The following is a 26,874-nucleotide window of genomic DNA, read 5'->3' as shown; positions in this document are numbered from 1 at the left end:
GCTCACAATAGTGCGGCATATCAGGTGTGCAGAGTATCGCAGTGTCAGCGCCGGGGTTACAGGAACTTGCCGCAACGCCTGTATACTCGTCGGAATTTTTCGCTCAACAGGTATCTCACAAGTCCACGAGCTCCGTCTCATATAGTAATACAGGGTCTGAAGGTATCGGGACAAAAATGAGAGCGCTGGGAGGATCGCGATCTCTAGATCCGAGTTTGGAGCAAGTCACGTTGAGCTCATTCAAGCGACAGAGTAAATTCCCGATTGAAGGTAACATATGCGCCTCAATAATCACTATGCTTTCATGCACAATCAAATCAAGCTACAGCCTCCCATTGAAAGTACTATAGAATATCAGGAGTGGCCTTCTTTGGTCCAAACTAACGCTTTCAAGCAGCTTCGTGAAAGCCTTGACCACCCAAAGAACCCTTTCGATTGAATACAAACCGGGTTCATATAGTTTTATCAATGGTATTTTCAATACAAAGCACTTTTGAGCGGGAAGTCTCCAAAGACGTATCAATCACTTGTTTATAGTGGTATATATTAGTGGACAATCCGTAATGTCTTCGACTTCCTCGCCAGAGCCTCCATCAAAGTACCCAACGAATACTTCTCGGTCATTTTGACAATATAGTAATTCTGTGATCCCTCTATCCATAACAGAGCCGCTTGAGCTTCAAGGTTCAAAGCTACATATCCAGAGTTAAACAACCTGTTGGCAGAACGTTTCAAGAGTGTCTCCGCCGACCAGCAGTTTGATGATGTACTTTCGGCTACCCGCTAAACCGGCACAGACGGTGCTCAAGGGCCGGAAATTGAACGATCATCCTGCCATAGAATGTCCAACTTCCTCGTTGAAAGCCCCGACAGTCCCCGAAAAAGCCGAGTCGAGCGAGGCCGCACCAGGTACTGCAAGACAGTTCTATACACACTTGCGCATTCCAAAAGACTAATTCTTGCAAGACTTAGCGCATAACGACTGTTATGATATACAGGAAACATTCACAGATACAATGGAAATGGATGAGTTGCCTCATCAACACACTTTAGTAATTGGCCACTCCGTTCCTGTAGTACCGGAGCAGGTCAGCTTGCTTCAGGCAGTCAAGTCGATGCGTGACAAACTGTTCGCTCCCCTCTATCTCAGACGCCCGACGATATTTCCCGGCAGTGCAGTTGAGACCTTGTCCGAAAAGAATGACTTGGCGGATGGGGTTGCATATGGAAACGGCGACGGTGCTCCGGTCGGAAGACTTGTCAGCGTCTCTGACGACTCAAGCAAAGTACAAGGATTAAATGAGGCTTATCGGGCCCAGAATAACCCGGCATCTAGGATCCATGTGGTCCTGAACAGCTTCCAGCAGCTGTCATTTGAGGAACCTGCCCGTTCACAGCTCGGACAGCATGCTGCCATGGAAAGAGCGATTGCAGAAGGGGAGGCGAGGTGCTCGGGGAGGCGTCCGGCGTCCCCTGATTGGAACGTGGTGCTTGGTGAACCAGAACCGTCTTTCGTGCCTGACAACAACTATTATTGCTCCAAATGCTTGCGGAGGGTTCCAGAAGCCAGTCGAAGATATAACGCAAAGCACGCACCAGACACCGGGAAGGAATACAGTGTAAAAGTGGCCTCGCATCATTTTCAGCTCGCTCTGCTAACGCTTTACAGCATCATATCTCGGGGAACAGATGCTGCCGCATCCGAAATGGCATAGGCTCAGTGAGAGATTTGCCTAATCGAAGTGGTTGGATTCCAGTCAGCGCAGTCCCCGATTTGGATGCACTAAAGTCCAGGTTCCTAGAGGTGCATCCGGACTACGCAGCGACGTTGTATCCAGTACTTCCGTCTGATGCGAGGAACTTGTGGCGGTCTGATCCGAACAACGAAAGCAACAGGGCAAATTGGGACCTACCGTGGCCACCTTACACGGGTAATCTTCCCCTTGCACCCGGCCAGATGGGCGGCTCGGGAGAGAGCCGTTGCTCTCTTCCGAGATCGAGTTTGCCAGCCGCATCTGCCAAGAGAAAGGGCTGCAGGAAGCGCAAGGACGACAGAGATGGAAGCTACTGCTATGAGACAGATACAGACGAGGACGAGGACATGTCCGCTGATGACGTTGATTCGATCCCTCGGCGAAAAAAGAGACGACGATTGGGCGACGACGCCGCCTATCACCCAAGAGATGACGAGTCGAACTCGGACGACGAGATAGCCGGTGGCGCACCGGAGCGGCTGCGCGGCCCCAGGAGGAGGTGTGGCCGGAGACCAGAAGTATGAAAAGTCATGAAAGAGAGGCAGGTTTTTTTACTGGAAGATACCAAGTACTCGGAGAAGACGGCCAAATTCCTTGGTCACGGAGGGCTTGATGAAGGGCCGCAGGGCCGTTCAGCCATATAACCATACTCAGTACTTAAGTTGGCCGTGTGAGTGGAACCGACTGTTGCATATCCCATTTTTTTTGTTTGCTTTTTTACTGCAATTTTTCCTTTTGTCTTACCCTTATTATGCTGACAGGTCGCCCATAATAAACGCCACATGTCACCGTTTCCTGTTACACGAAGAGGACATTGCTTTTGTAGTTTTCTCTTCTCCCGGTCGAGTACAGGGATCTGCGATGGCGCTTTGGGCGCACAACTGGTGTGGCAAAAAGACGTGCCTGCCTCTCAGTGACTACTCCGTAGCCAGTATTTAATCCGTCATGCAGAAACTGACGGGAGAGCTAGGGACAGGCATCCGGTCGTCCTATGTCTCTGACTTTTCAATTCCTTTGACCCCTGGTTATTTCATCTCATTACGAGCCCCCCTCCCCGAAGAAGAGGTCTAAAGTCTTGGGGATGCACAGCCTTGATAGCATGCTAGTGCGGCCGCCATGAGGTGGTACCAGTGTCGGTCAACCGTCGTGTCCTGGTGACCACAGGCCAGAATCGCGCTCAGCAATGCTTCGACTGAGGCAATGGCAGGCAGGTACGAGATAAATGAGACACTTCACGAAATGCCACGGCCACCAAGCTGTCAAGTGGTTGAGCTGCACAGACAGGGTTGTGACGAGAACGCTTCCGCGTAATTACGCTCGACAAGGCAAGACGCCACCGTTCTATGGATCACGAGATGACGAGCAGACAAGATCACAAATGTCGTTCTTGCATCAATGCAAGAAATTTTTCAAGGTAGCAACGTTGACTCGCCTTTGGGGACCTTGACTACGGGGTTCCATGGGGCCAACGAGCTGTTGCATTGTGGCTCATCGAAAAAAAGCAACGCACTGCATGGCTTCCCCATGGCAGCCCAGCTTGAAAAACTTTCCGGGACTGGGGTCAAAGGGGGCCACCTCCGATCTCTTTCTAGTCTTAAAAAGAAAAGACGATAACGTTTGGTTCGATTTCGATGCCCCTTGTATGGACGCTGGGATCGCAAGCCAGAGCCTTCATCGTCGACGCCGGCACGAACGACGACAGCTGTGTTGTAATGCAAAGGTTTGCAAGGCGCTACGTAGTATAAGCTGAGAGGAGAGTAGCTCAAAGTCAGTATATATAATCCTCTAGCTCCGGAATCTCTTTCCAAGTGTATCCATCCAAGTCTTGATGTCCATTCTCTTTCGCAGCGTTGTATGTCGACCATTCTCCGACGACGTAATACCACAAACAAAATTTGAACTACCCGTTTCAGTTCGCAACCGGTTTCGTCTGGTCTCAGCTGTTGCACAGAATGGATCAGACAGCTGCCCTTGACGCTGTGCCACCTCTATCACCTGTCTCTAGGTATGCCAAATACAGTACAAGAGTACTCAAACTGAGATGCATGCTCATCAAGATTCAGTCAGAGCAGCAGCCGCAGCCTCGAGGATGCAGAGGCACGCGTCTCAACCCCAGCATTACTGCTCCAAGAACCGTACCCAAACAAGCCCTTGCCCGATGGAGATGCGGAACTCCCTGCGTTGCAGGCAGCGAATGGTGACCCAGATGGCCTAGATCCCATTGCGGAGGATGACCTAGATCCGGGTAGTTTCGATCTGGTGATGCCCGCTGACCAGGAATCGACAGCAACCTCAAGCAAATACAGGCTCGAGCAGAGATCAGAGTTACTCTTCTCGAAGCACCATTTGCATGCCATCTTTGAAGATTCAGCCCATCTTCACCGTTTTACCAACTTTGTGTACAAGTACCGCCCATCGTCCGTGGTGTTGCTCAACTATTACTTATCAGCGCTCAAGGCGCTCCGAGCCATCGATTACAGCAACTCAGTTCTGCGACAATTATACTCCCTTCATGACTTTGATTTCACGCACACGTTCCCCCAGGCACACGACACAGCCAACCAGGAGCTGAAAGAAAAGGCGGACAATGCATTTGAGGTCCTGGTCAGAGAGGACTTGCCCGCATACATCACCCATGTCTGGATTCAGACTGTCTCGGTTTCTATCCGCCATCGGGTCATGGGGACCAGCTCCGATGCCTCTGAGGGTTTGGCGGAGGTCTTTTGTCTTACGGACCCGTCCCGACACGACAACCCAATCGTCTTCATGTCAGAGCAGTTCAACCGCACGACGCAGTACGGCGTGGACTACGTCATCGGCCGCAACTGCCGCTTTCTTCAAGGGCCATGTACAAACCCATTCAGCATCAAGCGCATCCGAGAAAAGCTGGAAGCCGGCGTTGAGCACTATGAGACTTTTCTTAATTACAGACGTGATGGTTCGCCATTCATGAACCTTGTCATGGTAAGTTTCATTTTTTTTTGCCAGCAGCAGAGAAGATTCACTTACACTCATATGATAGCTTGCGCCTCTGTACGACAGCCGAGGGACGATTCGATATTTTATCGGCGCGCAGGTCGACGTATCAGGGCTGGCCATGAGCTCTTACGACCTCGACGCGCTTCGTGGATTGGTGGAAGAGAATGCCGATTTAACGGCTGAAGAGCCGGTGCGGGCAAGCCAAAAAGACGAAATCACACAATTCGCGGAAATCTTGACGCCAAAGGAGCTTGACGCGATCAACACGTATGGTGGAAGCATGCATCGCCTGCCTCTACAAACCGAAATTGAGCCAAAGCCGTTGGAGAAGAGCCAACAACCCGCCGGGCCCAAAAGCGAGAAGCAAGATCACGAGCCTAGCCATTACCGCCGCAACACCAAGGAACGAGTGATTATTCAGGATAGCGGTTCTCAGGAGAACTTGCCGATTTCTGAGGGCGGAGGCCCGCCACATACTTCGGCACCGACGGCAGCATCGTTATCTCTGCACCACAACGGACGCCTCACTGGCGTATACGAGCACTACGTTCTCGTTCGCCCGTACCCGTCTCTTCGTATTCTCTTTGCAAGCCCCTCCATGCGAGTTCCAGGTATCCTGCAGTCTCCTCTCCTGGACCGCATCGGGGGCTCGCTGCGTGTTCGTGAGCAGCTGGTAGATGCGCTGGCGGCCGGCCAGGGCGTCACAGCCAAAGTGAAGTGGCTGAACGCGAGCAAGCGGAAGCACAACCGCCCAGCACGGAAGAAGTCCAACATTAACCATCCTCTGGAGGCTCATCTGGACGCCGACGACGACGTCGACACGGTCGAGGAGCCGGAGCCGCCCGGGAGGCCGCGCTGGCTACACTGCACGCCGCTGTCCGGGTCGAATGGCAAAGTCGGCGTGTGGATGATTGTCATTGTCGACGAGGAAGACTGGGGCTCTCGTCGTTTCGGCGTGGTGGCGCCGCCCGTTCCGGCCCCGGTCCAGCAGCAGCAGCAAATGCCCCCCCGCCCAGATACCGCCACCTCGGCGCCCGGGACTGCGCTGTCCGGCATGTCCTTTGCCATTGGCGAGAGCCGAGAAGCCGACTCGCCGCAAGCAGCGCGGACCGCTGTGCGGCCCCGGAGGTCATCAGAGACGCTCGGTTACCTGCGGTCGGAATTCAGCTTGCCAGCGCCAAAGGACGGTGGCGGCACTACGCAGGCGATTCACAACCAGCACGCCTCCAGCGCGCAGCGCACCCCCAGAAACTTCTTCAACAATGGCTTGCCGGCATCCAAGTTCTTCAGCTCCGATGCCCTGTCCCGCGCTGCCGGCGGCGGGTCAACCTCGAAAACCCGGCCTACATCACCCAGCTCGCCGCGGAGCAGCATCTCGAGCCTCTACCGTGCTTTCCCGCGTCGGGAACCGCCCTTTCCACCTTGGCCTGCTCGATCCGACAGCAAGGCAACCGCTAGGAGTCACCCAGAGAGCAAGCCACGTGTTGTATCCATGATTCCCGAAGAAGGCTATGGCAAGTACAGTAGTGAATCGCGGCGCAGAGAAGAGGACGAGACGAGTTCTCTGCATAGCCGGGGATCAGCCTTCACGGTCAGAATCGGAGAGGAGTAGAAGATTACTTAATTATCGGTCTAGTCTGACTCATTGTCGGTAGCCTATCCTATAGCTCTGACCTGAGCTGCCTATTAGTTTTTTGTTTACATTTCCAACCTGTATTATACAAGCCTTAGACAAGATATCTTCCTATGTATGAATTTTTTGTTTACTCGCGGGACTTATTCCTTCTTCTGCTCACGCTCCACCTCCTCGCGTACCTCTCTTGCGACGGTCATGAACTGGCTGGCGCCGACAGCGGTGAGGACGTGCCACCATCCGTGAAACTCAAAGAGCCAAGCCCAGGGCAAGCCTGCCCGCTGACGAATGTCCCGCAGGACGTGGCAGAACTCGAGGTCAATGTTCCAGATGCCGTATCCAGCGATGCAGATGAAGAGTGCCGTGACGGCCCGGTTCCTCCATTCACGGCTTTTGGCCTTGGGCAGAGCGGGCTGCATCCAGTGAAACAGGTACAGGACGCGCACAACCACGACACCGACGCCAGAGAGGAAGGCAATCACCTGATAGATGATGAGGGGGGAGCTCAGATAGAACGCGGTGAACGACAGGAAGACGACTGCCAAAGTAGCGGAGATGACCCTGGCAGTAGCGGGCGTTTGTCGGACAGTCAGAGTAGCTTGAAGCATGGACCAGATGAGTCCCATCATGGACAGCTCGTCGACAAACTCGAGTGTCTGGCGAAGACTGGCGTGGAAAAGAAACGAGCCAACTCCGAGGATGAAAAGAGTGATGGACATGAAGTCCAACTTTGGCCTGAAGAGGCCACGACTTCCCGGGCCGTACATGTATTGCAACGCAAAGTACACTGTGAGATGTGGTGGTGGTGTTAGCAACGACAGAGATCGGCGCGGGGAGTGCAATTGCATGCGACCGACCATATGCAATGTTTGACACCGAATTGATGAATTCGGCCAGGTAAAATGTCAGAACGTAGTCTTCTTCGCAGAAACTGTTGACGCGTCAGTATCCCGGCCGCGTCCTCCAGCCCATCGTTCAGCGCTCACTTTGCACGACTCGTCGGGGGGCTCCAGGCACCCGATAAAGCATACGGATCGCCATCAAAGCGGATATTGTGATGGCCGTGACCCATGTTTGCGGCTTGCTAGGCGTGCTGTCAGGATTTGACCCGTGTATACCAGTAGGCGCGCAATGATGGTTCAGGGTTTTTGTGCGCATCCACCAGGCACTGAGGCGCAATGCGCGTGGCGGGGAAGTGGTCAGTCAGTCGTTTGGCTGCTGCGCGTCACAGAAACGCCCCTTCAGAGATTGAGTAGGCTTGAAAAGCGCGTGTCACTTTTGGAAATGGTTGAGGGTATCAGCGAGGGCAACCTCGGGTTATTATTTTATTGTTGACGGCTCGTATGGTCACGCCCAATGGGGCAACGCTGCGAACGCAGGTGGTAGCAGAACCGCGGGCGGTGTTGATTTCACGTGCTTTTAAAGACACGTTTGTGTTTTTCTTTCTGTTCTAAAGCAATCTGTAGCTACGATTTGAATTTATCCATGCGGGTACTAGAGGCGCAACGGAATGCCTAGACAACTAACAAAATGCGCCGTCTCTTTGGTGCTGCGGTGAGAGCTCCCAGTGTTCGGCCCACTTCGAGACAACCTTTTCTAGCGAGGCTGGTCGGCGTGAAAAATCTCCACAGCTTCATCTTTGGTGACAACAAACCCATCTCTGCGATCGATAAACCACCCTCGACGGACTAATCGCAATCACCCTAGGATCATTATAGCATAGAAAATACATATACAGTCCAGCCTAGCGACGAAAACCCCGAACGCCATGGCAACGACAGCGTCACGCGGGCTACAGCCCAACTCTTCCCTCCCCGCCAAGGTCCAAAGCATCCCGCCAAACCAAACGTGAGTCTCAATTCTCCCAGCGCAGAAAAGCCTGCGGGCAAGGGCTAATTGGAAAATTGTACAGCATCTATGTCACAAACTTGCCATCCGCCAAAATACAAAAAGCCGACCTGCGAACAGCGCTCTATATGCTCTTCTCGACCTTTGGGCCTGTCCTCGACATCGTCGCCCTCAAGACAATGTCCATGCGGGGCCAAGCACACATCGTCTTTCGAGACATCCAAGCTGCTACGCAAGCCATGCGCACGTTAGATGGCGAGGAATTCTTGGGAAGAGCCCTGGTACGTGGGCAGCTTGTGGTGCGCAATCGAGCCACAGTGCTAACAGTGATGCCGACAGAAAATCCAATACGCCAAGTCCAAATCTCATTTTATCAGCAAGATTGACGGCAGCCTGGCGCTTCCGTCAAAGGGCGCTGCTGCCGCTGAGCAGACCGAGTTGCAACAGAGCATCTTCAACGCACCCCCGGCGGGCACTACAGGCACGACAGCTACACCGGCTAAGCCCCCCAGCGCTGTGGACCATGCAATGAAGGACGTCAGTGGCTCACCCGAAGGTCGCGGACAGAAGCGTAACCGAGACAGCGAGAGTGAGCCAGAAGATAGCGGCGAAGACATGGCCATGGACGAGGACAGTGACGACGAATAGACGTGTGGTGTATTGAACACTGTTTTTGGTTGACTCTGCTGTCGGCGAGAGGCGAAGCTCATTGCACCATTAGTTCGTTGGGTACCCAGAGGCTGACGCAGCCGCCAACGATTCCAAGCCATATGATCAAATAATCTCGCTTTGTACATGGAAATGGCGTCATTGCATCAGCCAGCTGACATGGATGGATAAAGAAGGACGGTAGTCCGGTGACGGGATGGTGCTATATGCCCCTTGTGAGCTTGTGGTGGTTGCATGGAGCTCGAGGCTATCTGCACTCACATCTGTTGATATGGCACCGATGCCCAGACCTGCGCGAAGGGTCTGCTTGTGGCTATCCGGAACCAGCCGACGGAAAACGGTGTCAATGCTGAACGCTGGCTCCCACTCGGGCAGCCCATTCAGTGTAAACCAGAGGCACGGCACGCGATATGTGGGATGGAGATGAATCTCATATGACACATAGCCAATATCGGGATCGGCGTTTTGGGTTGTGATAACATGCTATATACCCGGTTAGAGTCACGATCAAATCATACATATGCAACAAAACAAATCACGAGGCCTTGAATGCCGCACCTTGTCTGATTCCTCCGTCTCCATCATTTCAGCGTCTTGAGCATTTGTCAAGATTTCGGTAGCGTTTCCAGATATTGAAAAGGCGCCTAGGTCAAATGGCAGGTCGACATCGGCTTCAAGCGGGCGAACTATTTGGATATATGTAGTATAGCCATTGTTGTCGTGCGAAAATGTCGTGTCTAGGGCTGTGCAGACATTTAGCTTCCATCGTCGTCGTAGCGGCCCGAGTGTAGCCTGGCGGTATCTACTATCTAGCAAATGACAGGCTTCTGCAAATTCGGCCTGGTTGAGGTTTGGGAAATGGCTTATGTCTCCCATCTTGGCCCGATGTAGGTAGTCGTTGTCCGTAGCCACTCAGTAATCGTTTGACAGTTTGCGCCACCTGTACCAACGCGGAGCCAGCTTCCGCCTTGACTTTCACGATCGAGCATTCGGCATCACGGCTTCAGTCATCTGGGCAATTTCGAGGCTTTTTGTCGAGGTGCCCAGCGCATGGAGCGTTAATAAAGCCATGCGGTGGCAGTGGCTTTGTAGTGGAGCAATTGGCTGAGCCTGATTGCGCTAAGAATCTGCTTGGGCAGGGAAAGAGGTTGACATGGCCTCTTCCAAGGGACCGCTCCACCGCGACCAGGATGAATCAATACCGGAGGAAACTCGCCTACTGGTATATGCTGGCAGGTTTGGACAATAGACTGACGACTTGAATAGGCCGCCCTTGGAGGAGCACTTTTTTTTTTTTGGACATTCTTTGATGTCTCTTTTAGTGTGTCCTCTTTACTCATTGAGAGCATCTCCCCCTGGACTCTGACTACGTTTGCCTTATGACACAGGGGAAGCAGCCATACATACATCGACAGCAACGCCATCCCTTCACTAGCGGCTAAGCCTCCAGGCCAGACAGATGATTCGCGACCCGTTCGGCATCCACCAAAAGAACGTTTTCCAGATCACAGCACGGCGTGCTGCCGAGAACATACGAGATACGGCAGCCCAAGTCGGTGCCAATGCATTAAAGATGCCGTTTTCGATACCGAAACACGTCCCCAACTTTGAGGATCCGCACCGCCGACTCGAGGACAAGGCATGGGCCACAGTCTCGGGACGAGGCGGCGGCCTGCTGTCCGACGTACAAAACCGCGTCAACGGTCTCTTCGAATCGGACGGGCTCCCCATGTATAAAGACAAGCCGTACTACCACGGCGGCGGGCGGCACCGACGATGGTATCGCAAGAAGCGCCTGGTCGGTTCGCTGGCCCTTGCTCTCGTGATCCTCTTTCACATCCTGGGCTGGCTTCCCTGGCAGTCGTCGCGGCCCAAGGCAGCCCGCGGCAAGTCTGCGTGGAGTTTCATGGGAATTTCCAAGAACGAGATTGTTGACTGGGATCACAGACGGGCGCAAGTGGTGGAAGCCTTTGAGCTCAGCTGGGACGCTTACGAGCGCTACGCCTGGGGTATGTGACCGCCATGGTTCGCGGAACCGCAGAATGCTGACGAGATTTTTCCCAACAAAACAGGTTACGATGAATTCCACCCGATCTCGAAATCTGGAAAATACATGGCTCCCAAGGGCATGGGCTGGATCATTGTCGACTCTCTAGATACAATGATGCTTATGAACCTGACGTCACGCCTCGAGCACGCCAGGGAATGGATTTCGAACTCGTTGACTTGGGATCAGCACCAGGACGTCAACACATTTGAGACGACGATTCGCATGCTAGGTGGCCTGCTCTCCGCCCACTACCTCTCGACAACGCACCCCGAACTCGCACCGATCAAGGATGATGATCCCGGTAAGCCAGGTGAGGATCTGTATCTCGAAAAGGCTGCCGACTTGGCAGGTCGCCTGTTGGGGGCCTTTGATACGCCATCGGGTATCCCCTATGCCAGTGTTCAGCTGGACGACTCCAAGGGCATCCCATCGCATGGTGATATGGGTGCCAGCTCTACCGCAGAGGCGACAACGTTGCAGCTCGAATTCAAGTACCTTGCCAAGCTGACGGGAGAGACCAATTATTGGGAGATTGTTGAGAAGGTCATGGCGGTCATCGATGAGAACAACATGCCTGGCGGACTGATGCCCATCTACATTTATCCAGCCAACGGCGAATTTCGCGGTGAAAATATTCGTCTGGGAAGCCGCGGCGACTCGTACTACGAATATCTGATCAAGCAGTACTTGCAAACCAACAAGAAAGAGAAAGTCTATCTCGACATGTGGAAGGAATCCATGGCCGGCATTCGCAAGCACTTGCTGACGTACAGTGAGCCCTCTGGTTTTACCATTGTGGGAGAGCGGCCAAACGGCCTGGACGGCGCTTTGCTGCCCAAGATGGACCATTTGGTCTGCTTCCTGCCGGGCACGATTGCGCTCGCCGTGACGGAGGGCCTGACCGAGGCCGAGGCGCGCAAGCTGCCTACGTGGACCGCACAGCACGATGAGGACATGAAGTTTGCGCGCGAGCTCATGCAGACCTGCTGGGGCATGTACAAGTACATGGCCACGGGACTGTCGGCGGAGATTACCTTTTTCAACATTGCCGACCCGCCAGCCGCGCCTGACGCACCACACCACCCGCCCACCGAGTTTGACGAGGACCCGCACGCGTCCTGGCGCCGGGACTTCAGCGTCAAGTCCAACGATGCGCACAACCTGCAGCGCCCGGAGACGGTCGAAAGCCTGTTCTACATGTGGCGCATCACTGGCGACGTCAAGTACCGCGAGTGGGGCTGGGAGATGTTTACGTCTTTCATGAACTACACGGCCGTGGAGGAACAGGGCGGCTTCACGAGCCTGGATGATGCCAATGTGATTCCGCCGCGTGTGAGAGATAATATGGAGAGCTTCTGGCTGGTAAGTAGACATGCACCCGTCAACATCTCGAGATGTCTCTGGAAGTGACTAACACGCTGGAAATAGGCCGAGACGCTCAAATACATGTATCTGCTTTTCTCGGATAATAGCCTCATGCCATTGGACAAGATTGTGTTCAACACGGAGGCGCACCCGCTTCCGCGATTCGACATGGGCGACTTATTCTCGACTGGTTGGCAACGTAAGCCGCGCGATGCGGACGGAAATATTATTGGAAAGGTGAAGTCGACGCCGACGGCTCAATAAGACACTAGATTGGCCAGTTGTGCATTGCCATGTTTTGTTTGATGTCGGGTCTTTTGTACATTTGTAAAGGTAGTATAAGGGGAAAAGGCGGATGTTGGAGAGATAGAACATGCATTGCATTTTTCGTTTTGAATACACCTGTTTGATCACGTCTCCGCGATCCTGCAAGTGAAGCTTTTACGCTTCATTTTACTCACTTTTTTAGAATGTACAGGTTGTTCACCACTGTTTGGAATGCCATTCTGTTGGCTGAAAAATCCTCTTAGGCCCTGCATGTAGCTGAAAGGCTAGCCAACTTCCAAACCCCGGATGTTATCGTGAGTATGAGAGGTAGAGCAGGTCTATGGACGCTTGAGCCTACGAGCCGGCTTCATGCACATAACACCAAGAAATGATAGGGCAAGGGTCCTATGAGGAACGAGACGAGCAAATATATGGAAGAGAACAATGATCATGTTACACGAGAGTCGAGGGGGACAAGATTGGGGTCCAAGCCCTCTGTCTCGGGAGCCGGGGGAGCGCCAACGTTGGAAGGGCTGCCAAGAAGGGGCGATTCTCGGCTGAAGGCTCGGAATGCGGGCCCAAAAGTATAAACCAGCTGCAGAGAGGGTGGTACTGAGGACCTTGCCCGAGGCCTATCAGCCTAGCCATTTCGTTGTCACTCACACCATGCAACGCCAACGGCTTTACTAATTCCGGTAGCGCTGTGATAAATAGAGGAGAGGAGAGGGGGGGCATAATTCGATTCGATGGGTTTTCATCGGCGGATGGCAGGCAGGCAGGCAGGCAGGCAGGCAAGCAGCCACCCAGGTGCAGCAGTGCGCCCTCTGTCGCGCCTCGGTATAGACTTGTATGTATGTATCTTTCCGGGTACTTAGGCATCTTGGTAGGTACCTTATCCTTTTACCATGGACGGGCGGTTGGTATCCCTGGCCGGAAGATGCCGGCTTTGATAGCGACGACTAGAGGTAGAACGGGATGACTTCTTGCCAGTTCGGAAGATGAAAGGATGTTGTTGCGGCAATCTGGTCCCAAAACTGCCTAGAGATAAAAAGTATCCGCAATAGTTTCAGCAAGGGTCTCTTTCTCCGGGTTGGTTACAGCCTCGTCGTTGCAATGCTGAATTACCATGTCACTCATTGGACCCATCGCCGAGCGTGCCGCAGAGAGCTCCACCTCCACACACATCGCCCACACGCCCGCACAGCAAGGAACTGGTGGTTGCCAGCCTGGCAGGAAACCTGACAAATGTTATGCAAACCGGGGAAAGCGGTATTAGGTATCGACGCGAATTGTGGTTTCTTATTTTTCGTGATGTCTGGATATTCAACTTGGATCAATTTTGCCTTGTATACCATATACCCCACTTAACAGTCCATGCCAAGCAGAATAAAAACTTACCTTGGACGGACAATGACAGCTGGCTCCGTTTGCAAAGCTGCCGGGCCGGCTTCCCCTCGCCGCTGGCTCCGTTTTACTATCTTCTGCCAGCTTCCAGTTATCAGTTGCCGGTCACCACAGGCCAACGCCAACGCCGACGCCATCGCTTCAGCCACCAGCCTCAGCCTCATTCGCACTTGGCACCACCCATTTCTCTTTCTCTATTTCTCTCTCTGCCTCTCTCTCTCTCTCTCTCTCAAAGCCTGATCCATCTCCTCGCATCCTTGCATTCTCCGCATCTCCAGCCAGTCCTAATCCAGGCGCCTGTGATTTGGTTGGCATGTCAATGTCCCTCTGTCCACCACCAAGCCGACCCTCCTCCCTCTACCCACCCCCGGCACACCGTCGCCGCCACCACCAACCACCCCTGCGCTCTCGTCCTTGCCAACTCTCGCGGCCAGCGTGCTTTTTGCGCTCTTTTTGCAAGTTTCATCCTCCCAGCCGTCGGATAGCTCTTCGTCACGTATACGACCTCGACTGCCTTTTGACGGAGAGAGACAAAGTATCATGTTGGGCTGCCGCCGCATGAAAGTCAGCCGCACACTTGCCAATGTAACAGCCGTGGCCCGTCACCGCCCCATATCAAGCTAAGGCCGAACTCGCGCTTCCACGACGTCGCGCCGTCTCACAGAGGCCGGCCGCCAATTGCAAAAAAGGGCAATCGAACTCGCCTCGCTGCTATCTTGCTTGATTTTTATTATCTTTCTGCCCTTCTCTGCGAATACATACCCTAGCGCGGGGTAGATCATCCTCGACTGGGTCCTCGGGCATGGTTACTGAACTATCGAAACCACATTTTCGTTAGCAGGACCCAGCCAACGCACGTCATTGCAGATGGGAAACTCCAGCAGGACCGCAAAACAGAAATCACAGACGCTCTTCTCCTCGCTTTTTGAGCCATGAATTAAACCATCAAAAACCTCGGCATCTACTGACATTCATGTACGCTGCCTCGCCCGGCTCTAGCTGAGCGCACGAGGCCCCTCCATCCATACAGACAAGTACCGCCTCGCTCTGCTCGTGATACACTGCAGCAAACGAAATACAACAGCAGCGCAGCAACTCGCCACAAACCGCCTTCTCCTCTACTCGATTCATCCTTCCTGCTATAGCCCCTTCCAAATCCCCTCTTTTCCCCATTCTTCTCCAAATATGGCATCGCCGCCAGGTGATGCTGAACTTGGCCACACCAACACGTATAAGAGCAAAGACGACTCCTTCAGCTACGGCAGCTCATATAGTATGCGTGAGCCCGAGTACGGGCAGCATCCGCCCATGCGCTTTGGGCGCTTTATTGATACCTTTCGTCGCGACCCCAACTCGACGTTTCTGCTGGCTGACCACGACCATGATCCTGCCATCGCCCGCCGCCAGCATAACGGCTCTCACTACTACGATCTGCACCTCGCTGCGCTGGAGACTGCCCATATTGGGCTCTCCAGGAGCCTCAAGGGCAGGCATCTTCAGATGATTGCCATTGGCGGTTCCATTGGGACGGGTCTCTTCGTTGTGTCGGGCAAGGCGCTCAACGCCGGCGGCCCCGCGTCGCTGTTGATTGCCTTCGCCATTATCGGCGCCATGCTGTACTCGACGTGCCAGGCGCTCGGCGAGCTCGCCGTCATTTTTCCCATTGCTGGATCTTTCTCGTCGTGGGCGACAAGATTTCTCGATCCATCGTGGGGGTTTGCCATGGGCTGGAAGTACGTGACACAACCTTGTCCAGATAGGTTCCCGCAGAGTGCTAATGATGGCTCCCAGTTATGCCCTACAATGGCTGTCTGTGCTACCGCTCGAGATCATTGCCGCCTCATTAACAATAGGCTACTGGAACGACAGCCTCACCAAGGCCATATTCGTCACCATCTTCCTGACCACCATTGTCCTCATCAACATGTTTGGCGTCAAGGGTTACGGCGAGGCCGAATTTCTCTTTTCCATCATCAAGATCATTGCCGTCATAGGCTTTATGTAAGTGCCGCCGGGATAGTAACCTATTCAACCCACTTGACCACAGCTGACATCTCTCCGACAGTCTTCTCGGCATTGTGCTCAATTGCGGCGGCACCCCCGACCGGGGCTACATCGGCGGCGAGTACTGGCGCGACCCGGGCGCCTTCAACAACGGGTTCAAGGGCCTCTGCAGCGTCTTCGTCACGGCCGCGTTTGCCTTTACCGGGACAGAGCTCGTCGGGTTAGCGGCGGCCGAGACAGCGAACCCACGCAAGTCGCTCCCCACAGCCATCAAGCAAGTATTTTGGCGCATCACCCTCTTCTACATTGTCGCGCTCACTCTCGTGGGGCTACTCGTTCCGCATAACGACCCGCGGCTGCTCGGTGGCGACAGTAAGGCTGACGCCAAGGCATCGCCGTTCGTCATCGCCATCGAAGAAGCTGGTATCCAGATTCTACCGTCGGTTATGAACGCCGTAATTCTCATCGCCGTCCTCTCCGTCGGCAACTCGGCCGTCTTTGGGTCCTCGCGCACCATCGCAGCTCTCGCCAACCTCAACCAGGCGCCCAAATTCTTGGGTTACGTCGACCGCAAGGGCCGCCCACTCGTCGCCATCTGCATCGCCGGCGCTGTGGGGCTTCTTGCCTATCTCGCCGACGCCAACTCCCAGAGCAGCGTCTTTGACTGGCTGCTCGCCCTCTCTGGTCTCTCCTCCATCTTCACCTGGGGTTCCATCTGCCTCTGCCACGTTCGCTTCCGCCGCGCCTGGGCCCTCGCCGGCCGTACCGTCGACGAGCTGCCTTTCCAGTCCCAGGTCGGTGTTTGGGGGTCCTATCTAGGCCTCGGCCTGAACGCCGTCGTCGTCATCGCTCAATTCTGGGTCGCCGCCTTCCCCATCGGCTGGCGCGGCATGTCCAGCGCAGCCATCGCCCAGAACCTCTTCCTCAAGTGGATGAGCGCCCCGCTCATCCTCGTCTTCTACGGCGCCCACAAGCTGTACTACCGCACCCGCTACGTTCGCATCCGCGACATGGACGTTGACACGGGCCGCCGCGACTGGAATCTCCCCATCTTGGTAGCGCAGGAGAGGGAAGAGCGTAAGACGTGGCCGAAATGGAAAGTGTGGTATAAATTTGTCTGCTGAAAAGAAAGAAATGTATTATCCCTTTTTTTTTCTTGCATGCGACTTTTTCGTTGGAAGCCATAATTCTTTGTGTCTACATCACAAAAACTATTGAAACCACTTCCAAAAAGAATGCCAATGACAACGAAAACGGAAACGAAACACGCTTCCGAGTACCACGAATCATTGCTCAACGAATCCTTTTTATCCCGGTGCAGCGTTCAACATGTATCTATAAGGTAGTTATAGTGGATCAGGTATTTTGGCGAAACAAAGGCGTTTGTTGTTGGTTTACATGTACTCCATAGCATGAAATGACAAAATAATGAAACACAGTCTTGAAGCCCCGCTCTCCAGAGTCATTGTGTGCCTGAGCAGGCTTTGGCAATAATGCTTTCGTATTTTTTTTTAGTTTTATATCTACCCTTTTGCGAGTCCAGATAATAACAGAAGACGAAAAAGAAAAAACCAGTCTAGTCAAAGTTGAGGGCTATGTATCGTAATCAGAAAAAAAGAAGCTTTGCGAAAATTCGTAAAGGCGTAAAGCGCCGGTAAAAAAAGAAAGGCAACCCAGCCAGAGAAGGTAGTGAAAAATTATAAAAGGTCAACATGTGCTTTCTTCCCTTTTCAACCAGGCCCTACCATAATAAGCTGGTGTAAGGAGCGACCAGAAATTCCATTTAGAAATCCAACAACAGGCGAGTGTTTTCGGAATCCAAGACAAGTGCTGCCATCCACCTTCAAGACGTTGCTCCTAGTGTGTGGACTGAAAGGAGAGAAACAAACAGTAACACCAGTAGAATCAGCCAATTGCCATTGCCCGAATCTACTACATTCTGCTGGCAGAAAGCTTTAGGACATGATTATTTTAAAAGTCCCAAAAGCCGTCCGTCTTTTTAGCGGCAGCAGTGCCACGGCCTCGAGGTTGCGTCTTGGGCTGCTCCTCTTCGTCATCACCACCCGTCATCCAAGCACGGGAAGTGCCCTTACGGCCACCCATGCCATCGCCAGCAATGTGAATCTTGGTGTCCTGGTCGCTGTGGGTAGCTCCCTTTCTGGAGCCCATGCCGTCGCCGGCAATGTGAATTTTCTGGCCGCTACCAGTAGCGGCGGGAGCAGGACGAGGTCTGTTATTTTCCTTGAGGGGCGACTGCTCGTAGACCTCCCAGTTGTGGTCCATCATCTTGGCCATCTTCACCTTGCCCTCGGGAGCATGCTGGGTTCGCGGGGGCTGCGATGGTGACTCATCAGTCATTTCAAAATGAGGATCAAAGTCTTTGCTGCGATCCTTCAGGTTGGTGACGGTGTTCAGAGCACGCTTGGGACCGGGAGTGGGGTCAACCTCATCAAAAAGCTGATTCTTGTAGAGGCTCTGACCTTCGTTGTGCATGGCGCCGCGTGGGAGTCCGACGCGTTCTTGGCGGGCGTCCTTCTCACCATCATCCTGGATTTCGAAATGAGTTTCGGCATCCCGGCGGCCCTTGCCGGTAGGATGACGCTCCTCAGGGTCGGCGGAGAACTGCATCTCGGGGTTCCAGTGCTGAACATCTCGTGAGCGCATACCCTTGCTGGCAGTAGGCTTGGCAGGAGTAACAAAGTCGTCAAAAGACCACTGGCTATCATGCTTGGACTTGGGGCGGTTGTCAAGATCAACACCGCGAGCGGGGGCGTCTCTAGGATCAGAACCATCGACAAAGTCAAAGTGGTTATACTTGGTAGGGTGAGGCTTGATGAACTTGTCGCCCCTCTTGGGAGTCTCCATCTCTTCGACGTACTCTGGCTTGCCGTCGAAGATGCGTGAGGGCTGGAAATTTTTGTGTGAGCCAGCCTTGCTGGGCGAAACAGAGCGGTGGCGGTTATGTCCAGATTCACCCTCCTCCGGTTCGTCGCCGATGATGTCAATGACAGAGCGCTGGCTGGGGCGGTGACCGGCGTAAGGGTTGGCGGTGGCCTTTAGGGGAGCCGACTCGATTTCCTCTCTAGTTCCGTACAGGTTGAGGGAAGCATGGGGGTCGCGTAGAGCGTTGTTTGTGTTATGCCGGGTGCGGATGACAACATCATTCTGGTTAGAGGCCTGTTGAGCACTCTTGCCAACAGTCTTGAGGCAGGACTGGATCTGTCGCAGCTGCTCACGGCTATCCTGGATAGGCCAGTTGCGACCGGTCTTACCAACAATATCAAGCTGCTTCAGAAGCGCGCCCTGATCCCACTGCTGTCTGATCTGAACAATTTTGCCGTCGGCGTCGAAGGAAACAAAGTGCGTCTATACAGTCGCGGGCGAGGTTAGCAAGCAAGCGCAAACAGAGCGCGTTGTCGCGACTTACAATAACAACGTAGGCGGTACGATCAGACAAAAAGTTGTCATCGAGCTTGGGGAGGTAGATGCCACCACTGGTAATGAATTCAAGCGCCGTGTGGACTTCGACGACGATGGCATCCTGGGCTTCGACAAGGCTGAGGATTTCTTCCTGCTTCTTGGTGACCTGTCTGCGCAGGGCAGTCAGGTGCTTGAGGATCTCGGTAGCACCAGCAAAGTTGGAGAGGGTGGTGATGTAGTGTAGAGAAGCATTGTCAGCGAGCAGAGAGGCGCTCGGCGAGGCCAAGAACTGCTTGTATGCAGCAGACATTGTAAATGGTGAATAGGGGAGGGGGGCTGTTTGTGGAAGCGGACGACGAGGACAGATGGCGGGGCTGTAAGGGGACCTCGAGGAAGCAGACAGCAGCTACCAAACTACTCAGTACCTAGGTATTGGGTGGACCAGGCAAGGCTTTGAAGTCGTTGGGAAGGTGTCAGCTTTGGAATGCACAAAAGTCGTCGCGAGAGAGAGAGAGAAGATGAGAAGTCAGAGGCAGGTTTAAATGAACGTGGAGGATCAACAAGGATCAAAACATAGGCGGCGCCGGAGAGGAAGCGAGGACGTGGGAGGCTTTGGCGGGCGCGCTCCAGGCCCACTGGGGGAGGGACCGCTGATGGGAGGGAGGGGCAGCGTGGTAGCCTGCCCCCTACGGCGGTACCTGGTACCTGACGACTACGGGCTACAGTGACTGCGCCTTGCGCGGGTACACGGTATTTACACGGCATATTGAGAGTACTTACATGCTATAGTGATAGTTTGGTACTTACCCATGAATCAGGGTTGCATTCTGGCGAGTTTTCCATATTATAAGTACTGAGTACTTAAGTAACAACAGCACCCCTTTCGCGCTAACTAACGCAAAAGACCCGTCTAGGCCAGTTGGCCAGCCAGACGTGCTCTGGACAACTGAAAAGACAGTCGTTTAGCAAGGTTGCAAGGGTATACGGGGAGGGATATAGTGGATATCCCTTAGTGCTAGGTAGGCAGCGGCCCCTGAAGCTAGGCTAGAACCACCTAGACTACCCGCTAGCACCACTGCACTTGGCAGATTGTACTTAGGTAGGGCCCTTCCGAAAGGAACTTGAAGGTACCGACACATGCCAGCCGCGGACATGACAAGTACTTAAGTAGGCAGCCCTCCTCCCTCCTCGATGTTGATCTCTCCAGTCCGCATAAAACGCCTCATTTTGCGAGATTCGAAAATCTTATACTTGGCAAGAGGTCATCTGAATCGGCAATGTCATTCAGTGTTGCTGCGCCGCTGGCTCTACTGAGTACTTTACCTCGCGTATCGACTTATTTGTTTTGGTTAGTCGCGTTTGCTGGTTGCCACGGTATCGGTTGTCCCTAAGTACTACCAGTAATTGCGCGTGAACATGGGTAGGTAGATAGGTACGTAGGTACTTAGCTATGTTATGGTAAGGAGGCCATTAGTAGCTACTTAGATGGCTACGAGGTATTGGCAATCGCGCACATATAGTGTTCTGCTGTGGAATAGGTGGTTGGGTAGATGGCGATTTCCTCTCAACTTTATCAACGCGGAATTCCTTCTTTGTTGCAATGCCGCCCTGCAAATACTAAGTAAGTACTGATAGACAGCCCCGGGCCATCGCTTTCCAACATTGAAGGACCCACACTTGCAGGGAAAGCATGAGAAACACCCGGATCAGGGGCCTGGCCAGTGGTTGAGAACGTGGCCATACCGATTTAAGTACCAAGTACTTACAGGCCCTACTTACCTGCGGCACAAGGCGGGCGACGGACTCAATTGCTACCTGGAGGGTTGTCACCAACGTACACTGTACCCAAGTAGGTAATGAATGTACCGCCCAGGCCGGGGACACGTGCGCTGCTACTTGTACGCGGAAACCTTCTCAGAGATCACAGTTCAACTCATCATTACCGATCGACGGGATGTCGCTCATCAGATCGCCGCCATGTTCGCGGTTTGAACTCCATGTTCCCAGTCGGGGTGCTCTGAGAGAGAAGCGTCGAGCGACCAAAGTAGGTGATGGTACGCAACGTCAATATAGAAACAAAACGCGAGGGACAAAATGAGAAAAATCTCCGATAAATGAATGGAGCTCCTGAATACATCTCCGTAGCAATAGCAATTCGAAATCCAAGTTCTAAGTATTCTTCTTCATCTGCAGAAGGCTGCCTCCCATAAGTACTTATCCCTATGCAAGGGCCAGTCTCGAGAAAGCTCATGTGGGGCCGCAAGCCACACACCTGCCCGCGCCACAGCCCGCACCCGTCTGCCCTGTGCCGCTGCACAGCAAGGAATGCTGCGCAAGCCACAGGTCCAGTGCCCTGTTAACGTCTCTGACGCAACGAGCTTCAGAGAGGCCTGGACACGCAATCCGCATCGCGCCAAAATTCCTGTTCTACTCACCCAATGACGAAGTCGGCTGTTCGCAACGGTCAGCGCATATATCGACTCTTCACACACTGTTTTCAAGTTCACTACATGATAGAACAAACACCCGCTCTTCTGTCACAATGAGGATCTACAGCCCGCTGGCTGTGCCTTGGTGGCGCGTCCTCCTGCTCTCCTTGATCTGGACAATCGCCCTCGCCAAGGACGAACCCACCATTTCCGCCTCCAAGATCGAGGGCTATCCTCGGAACATCAACTATTTCGAGGATAGCGACTCTATAATATGGCACAACATCGACACCGGCAACATTTTCTGGTCCAAGGATGCCGGCGTTCAGTGGGCCAGAATCGCCGACGTCGCCGAGGGCAAGGCCGTTCTGCTTGTCATGCACCCCCACGAAGCCAAGACCGCCTTCATCCTGACCGCCGGTCACGAGCACTACATTACCCAGGATCGCGGTGAGACCTGGACCAAGTTCGACTCCAAGGTACCCCCGAGCCGATTCCAGCCCGAAGTATTAACCTTCAACGCCGCCGATCCGACGCGCATCATATTCAACGGCATGGACTGCGACGAAATCTTTTGCGACGAAGCGGCCACGGTCACAACCGATAGCTTCAAAACCGTTGAAAAGCTGCGTGAAGACACAGCCGGTTGCTGGTGGGCTAAGTCCTCGCCTGAATTTACCACTGGCGAGGAGGACCTCGACAAGTCCAGAATCTTGTGCATCATTCGCGATGAACTTTCCCCTCGAAAACAAGAGCAGCGTCTTGTCGTCTCTGATGCCTTTTTCAAGAAGGAGAAGGGCGAGATTCAAGAATTTGAACCCGACCTCGACATCAACAAGCCAGTCCGTGGCGTCAACAATGTCGCTATTGTTAAGGGCTACCTCTTGGTTGCCACGACTTCGGCCGGAAGTGACGAAATGGCTCTCTATGTCACTGACAATACCAAAAAGTGGCATCGTGCCATGTTTCCCACCTCAGACTCGCATGAGCACTCTCACGCCATCAATCAGGGCGCTTATACCGTCCTGGAGAGCACAAACTACAGCATCCAGGTCGATGTCATGACTTCGGCTCCCTCTCGGCCCATGGGTGTCTTGTTCACTAGCAACTCCAACGGCACATACTTTACTGAGAACATTCCTTACACGAATCGAGACAGAAAGGGCCACGTCGACTTCGAAAATGTCAGCGGCATCCAGGGCGTCTACCTCGTCAACACTATTGAGAACGGAGCTGATGTTGACAAGCACGGCAAATCAAAGGTTCTGGTCAGCAAAATCACTTTTGATGACGGCAGAACGTTTGAGTCCCTCAAAGCTGGAGACGACACGATTCACTTGCACTCGGTCACGGAATTAGATAACATTGGTCGTGTCTTCTCTGGCCCTGCCCCTGGTCTGGTCATGGGCAATGGAAATACTGGCAAATCGCTTAAGAAGCCTTCAGAATCCAACTTGTATGTCTCCGATGATGCCGGTCGAAGCTGGAAGCAAGCTCTTGAGGGTCAGCACAAGTACGAGTTTGGCGACTCGGGCTCCATTCTCCTTGCTGTCAAAGACTCATCCAAGCCCGACATCGACAAGCTATCATTTTCCCTGGACCATGGTGAGAAATGGGACACTGTCTCTCTCCCAGATGGTCTCAAGATCAAGCCCGAGTTCCTCACAACGGTGCAAGATGCTACCAGTCTCAAGTTCCTCCTTGTAGGCTCACACAAGGGCGAGTACCACAGCATCGCCATCGATTTTGAGGGTCTCCACGAAAGAAAATGCGGCGATGATGACATGGAAGAATGGCATGCGCGCGCTGATGCTGACGGTAAGCCGCAGTGCATCATGGGCCACAAGCAAACATTCACGCGCAGGAAGAAGAATGCAGACTGCTTCATCAAGAGCGACTTCAAAGAGCCAATCGCCAAGTCTGAGGACTGCGAATGCTCCGATGCCGACTTTGAATGTGACTATAACTTCCAGCGCGACTCTGAAGATAATACCAAGTGCAATCAAGCCGGCTCCCTTGTCATTCCTGAAGGCTCGTGCAAGGAAGGTGATAAGACTTTCAAGGGCTCGTCCGGCTGGAGACTGATCCCCGGAAACTCGTGCAAGAGAAAAGATGGCGCCCAGAAAGATGACACGGTGGAGCGTGAATGCAAGGACGGTGGAAAGGACGGTGGAAAGGACGATGAAAAGGACGGCAAGGACGGCAAGGACGGTAAGGACGGCAAGGATGGGGGCGATAGCACAGACCCTGCCAATGGCGATGTTTCCCACAAAAAGAATGATTTTGACACCGACTTGAACGACTTCCAGAAGATCTATCTTGAACGCGGAGATGCCAGCTCTTCCAAAGATGAGACGGTCATTGTGCGCGGTGCTGAGCGCGGAAGCGGTGGCCAATTGAAAGTCGATGATCGATTATGGCGTTCCCCCGATCATGGGAAGAAATGGGAACGCATTCTTGAGGGGGAAGAAATCCAGAACATTTTCCCACACGCTTACTTCAACGACGTTGTATACTTCACTACCGCTAAAGACAATAAAGTCCTGTACACCATTGATCGTGGACAGAGCTTTCATCCCTTCACAGCTCCCTCTGAACCATACGAGGATGGACCGTTCAGCTTCCACCCTGACAAGAAGGACTGGATTCTCTGGGTGGGCAAGACGTGTGAGAAGGTGGGCAGTAAAGAGTCATGCTACTTGAAGGCCTCTGTTTCGACCGACCGTGGCGATGACTGGCGTACATTGCGAAAGTACGTCGAGAAGTGCGAGTTCACTGGCAACTCTGAATACAACATTCGTGCCGAGAAACAGATTGTCTGCCTCGCTCATCGCGAAGAGAATGCGGACTCTCCCATGACAATTGTTACCAGCGACGACTTTTTCGATGACGACGTGACTATGCTGGACAATGAAGTCAGCAATTTCATCACCATGAGCGAATACATCATTCTGGCCGAAAAGGACCAGAAGACAGGTGGCGTCAGGCCTCTGGTCAGTGTTGATGGCAAGCACTTTGAGAAGGCGCACTTCCCGTACAAGTTCCAAGAAGGCCACGAGAATGAATACACTGCCCTGGACAGCTCCACGCATGCTCTTAATCTGTTCGTCAAGACAGATGACGGCGCAGACCACGAATATGGCTCCATAATCAAGAGCAACTCCAATGGAACGTCTTTTGTGTTGAGCGCCTCCAATGTTAACTGCGATGATACGCCATATGTAGACTTTGAAAAAGTCGCGGGTCTGGAAGGATTTGAGCTCATCAATGCCGTCACCAACCCTGGCAAAGGGGAGAAGACCAAGAAACTCCAGACCAAGATTTCACGCAATGATGGTGCTGAATGGGGCTACCTGGCTCCGCCAAGGAAGGATATTGATGGCAAATCATATCCATGCAGCAGCTCCAAGGGTGACAAGTCTTGCGCCCTCCATATCCACCATTACACAGAACGCGATGATAAGCGCAAGACATTCGCTGCCGCTACTGCTGTCGGACTCATGTTTGGCGTCGGCAACGTTGGGCCCATTCTAGGTGATATCAAGGAGGCAGACACGTTCATGACCGCTGACGGCGGTATCACCTGGCGCAACGTTAAGAAAGGGCATTGGACCTGGCAGTACGGTGACCAAGGATCCATCATTGTGCTAGTGGAACGTGCCACTCACGACAACCACGCTACGACCAACATGGTATCCTATTCCACAGATGAGGGCAAGACATGGACAGACTACAAGTTTACGGATGACAAGGTAACAGTGCTTGACATCACTACGCTGTCTTCTGGCACTTCACGGAACTTTCTTCTTTGGTGCAGATCAGAATCTGGCAAACTTTTCACTGTCAATCTCGATTTTACTGGTCTCACCGACAAACCTTGCAAGCTTGGCAGCCTTGGCAAGGAGGGAGGCGACCCCGATTATGACCTTTGGTCTCCGAAGCACCCCATGCTGGACAACGACTGTGTTTTCGGCCACGTTGCCAAGTATCTGCGCAAGAAGACGGACCGTAAATGCTATAATGAACAAGACATTCAGCGCCTTTACAAGAAGGAAAATTGCGCTTGCAGCCGGCAGGACTATGAATGGTAAGAAAAACCGAGCAGGTAGAGGTGCAATTTACGCTAACCACTTGCTTTAGTGCTTACAACTTTGAGATGGACAGCAGCGGGCAGTGTGTCTTGGTAGAGGGCCTCGAGCCCATGTCGGGCAAAGAATGGTGCGAAAAGTACAACGCCACGACGTACTTTGAACCTACGGGCTACCGCCGCTTGCAGCTGACAACGTGCGAGGGTGGCAAGGAATACGACAAGACATCAACGGAGCACGACTGCGCGGGCTACGAAGGCGAGGTGGCCAGGAAGCACAGGACGTCGGGTGTGGCCATTTTCTTCGCCGTGGTGCTCCCGATTGCGGCGGCTGCGGCGGTCGGGTGGTATGTGCACCGCAACTGGTCGGGCAAGTTTGGCCAGATTCGGCTGGGCGAGTCATCGTCGACGTTTGATAGCGATCAGCCCTGGATCAAGTATCCGGTGATTGCCATTGCCGCCGTAGCGGCCGTGGTCGCCGCGCTGCCAGTGCTCGGGGCCAGCATGTGGCGCACCGCCGTCGGGGCGTACCAGCGAGCGGCGGGCGGCGACAGCGGCCGCAGCTGGAACCGACGCTTCACGACGAGGCAGAGCTTTGCCCGCGGAGGCGACTACTCGCGGGTCGAAGACTACGATGGGGAGCTGCTGGGCGAGGACAGCGACGACGACGTGTAAATGACTTTGTAAAAAAAAGAGGAGGAAAAGGCGAAGAGGGGCAATTTTTTCATGCAGTAGACACAAAAACGAATATTTGTGGTTTTTAATTTCTTTGCATTCTTCTTTTCTTTTCTTGTATGAAGCGTTGAATGAGAGCATCTTTGGGTTGCAAGGCGATTCACCGGAATAGGCCATGACTACTGAATGAAACGGCCGTTTGCACAGGGTTCATCTTTTTCTTTTCTTTTCCCTTGTTTCCTCTTCTCTTTCTTCTCTCGTACGTTCGTCTCTCACCGTTGTGCTCTGAT

General features: G+C 53.4%; 8 protein-coding genes across 8 annotated transcripts; 5 read left to right on the top strand and 3 right to left on the bottom strand.

Annotated features, from left to right (window-relative positions):
- Nucleotides 1–3,706: 3,706 nt before the first annotated feature.
- V2A60_007821 (uncharacterized protein) lies at nucleotides 3,707–6,345 on the top strand (the record flags this gene model as incomplete). The annotated part of the gene is made up of 3 exons (XM_083259103.1): nucleotides 3,707–3,759; nucleotides 3,818–4,718; nucleotides 4,777–6,345. 3 exons carry the CDS (start codon nucleotides 3,707–3,709, stop codon nucleotides 6,343–6,345), a joined length of 2,523 nt encoding a protein of 840 aa, XP_083115229.1.
- Nucleotides 6,346–6,509: 164 nt separating this feature from the next.
- Nucleotides 6,510–7,438, bottom strand: V2A60_007820 (ceramidase; the record flags this gene model as incomplete). The annotated part of the gene is made up of 3 exons (XM_083259102.1): nucleotides 6,510–7,153; nucleotides 7,224–7,297; nucleotides 7,353–7,438. The coding sequence occupies 3 exons, from the start codon at nucleotides 7,436–7,438 to the stop codon at nucleotides 6,510–6,512; spliced, it is 804 nt and encodes a 267-aa protein (XP_083115228.1).
- Nucleotides 7,439–8,134: 696 nt separating this feature from the next.
- Nucleotides 8,135–8,862, top strand: V2A60_007819 (U1A/U2B'/SNF family RNA-binding protein; the record flags this gene model as incomplete). The annotated part of the gene is made up of 3 exons (XM_083259101.1): nucleotides 8,135–8,214; nucleotides 8,279–8,495; nucleotides 8,554–8,862. The coding sequence occupies 3 exons, from the start codon at nucleotides 8,135–8,137 to the stop codon at nucleotides 8,860–8,862; spliced, it is 606 nt and encodes a 201-aa protein (XP_083115227.1).
- Nucleotides 8,863–9,021: 159 nt separating this feature from the next.
- V2A60_007818 (uncharacterized protein) lies at nucleotides 9,022–9,759 on the bottom strand (the record flags this gene model as incomplete). The annotated part of the gene is made up of 2 exons (XM_083259100.1): nucleotides 9,022–9,366; nucleotides 9,442–9,759. 2 exons carry the CDS (start codon nucleotides 9,757–9,759, stop codon nucleotides 9,022–9,024), a joined length of 663 nt encoding a protein of 220 aa, XP_083115226.1.
- Nucleotides 9,760–10,342: 583 nt separating this feature from the next.
- Nucleotides 10,343–12,562, top strand: V2A60_007817 (glycoside hydrolase; the record flags this gene model as incomplete). The annotated part of the gene is made up of 3 exons (XM_083259099.1): nucleotides 10,343–10,892; nucleotides 10,956–12,295; nucleotides 12,362–12,562. 3 exons carry the CDS (start codon nucleotides 10,343–10,345, stop codon nucleotides 12,560–12,562), a joined length of 2,091 nt encoding a protein of 696 aa, XP_083115225.1.
- A 2,592-nt stretch (nucleotides 12,563–15,154) lies between these two features.
- Nucleotides 15,155–17,097, top strand: V2A60_007816 (amino acid permease GAP1; the record flags this gene model as incomplete). The annotated part of the gene is made up of 3 exons (XM_083259098.1): nucleotides 15,155–15,702; nucleotides 15,761–15,970; nucleotides 16,035–17,097. 3 exons carry the CDS (start codon nucleotides 15,155–15,157, stop codon nucleotides 17,095–17,097), a joined length of 1,821 nt encoding a protein of 606 aa, XP_083115224.1.
- An 847-nt stretch (nucleotides 17,098–17,944) lies between these two features.
- Nucleotides 17,945–19,703, bottom strand: V2A60_007815 (uncharacterized protein; the record flags this gene model as incomplete). The annotated part of the gene is made up of 2 exons (XM_083259097.1): nucleotides 17,945–19,339; nucleotides 19,401–19,703. 2 exons carry the CDS (start codon nucleotides 19,701–19,703, stop codon nucleotides 17,945–17,947), a joined length of 1,698 nt encoding a protein of 565 aa, XP_083115223.1.
- Nucleotides 19,704–21,935: 2,232 nt separating this feature from the next.
- V2A60_007814 (vacuolar protein sorting/targeting protein 10) lies at nucleotides 21,936–26,584 on the top strand (the record flags this gene model as incomplete). Its single annotated transcript, XM_083259096.1, has 2 exons — nucleotides 21,936–25,909; nucleotides 25,963–26,584. The coding sequence occupies 2 exons, from the start codon at nucleotides 21,936–21,938 to the stop codon at nucleotides 26,582–26,584; spliced, it is 4,596 nt and encodes a 1,531-aa protein (XP_083115222.1).
- Nucleotides 26,585–26,874: the final 290 nt, after the last annotated feature.

The sequence above is a fragment of the Cordyceps javanica genome, chromosome 5 (assembly GCF_051103115.1).
Source record: "Cordyceps javanica chromosome 5, complete sequence".
Taxonomy (NCBI): domain Eukaryota; kingdom Fungi; phylum Ascomycota; class Sordariomycetes; order Hypocreales; family Cordycipitaceae; genus Cordyceps; species Cordyceps javanica.
This window is presented reverse-complemented; position numbering and strand designations above follow the sequence as displayed.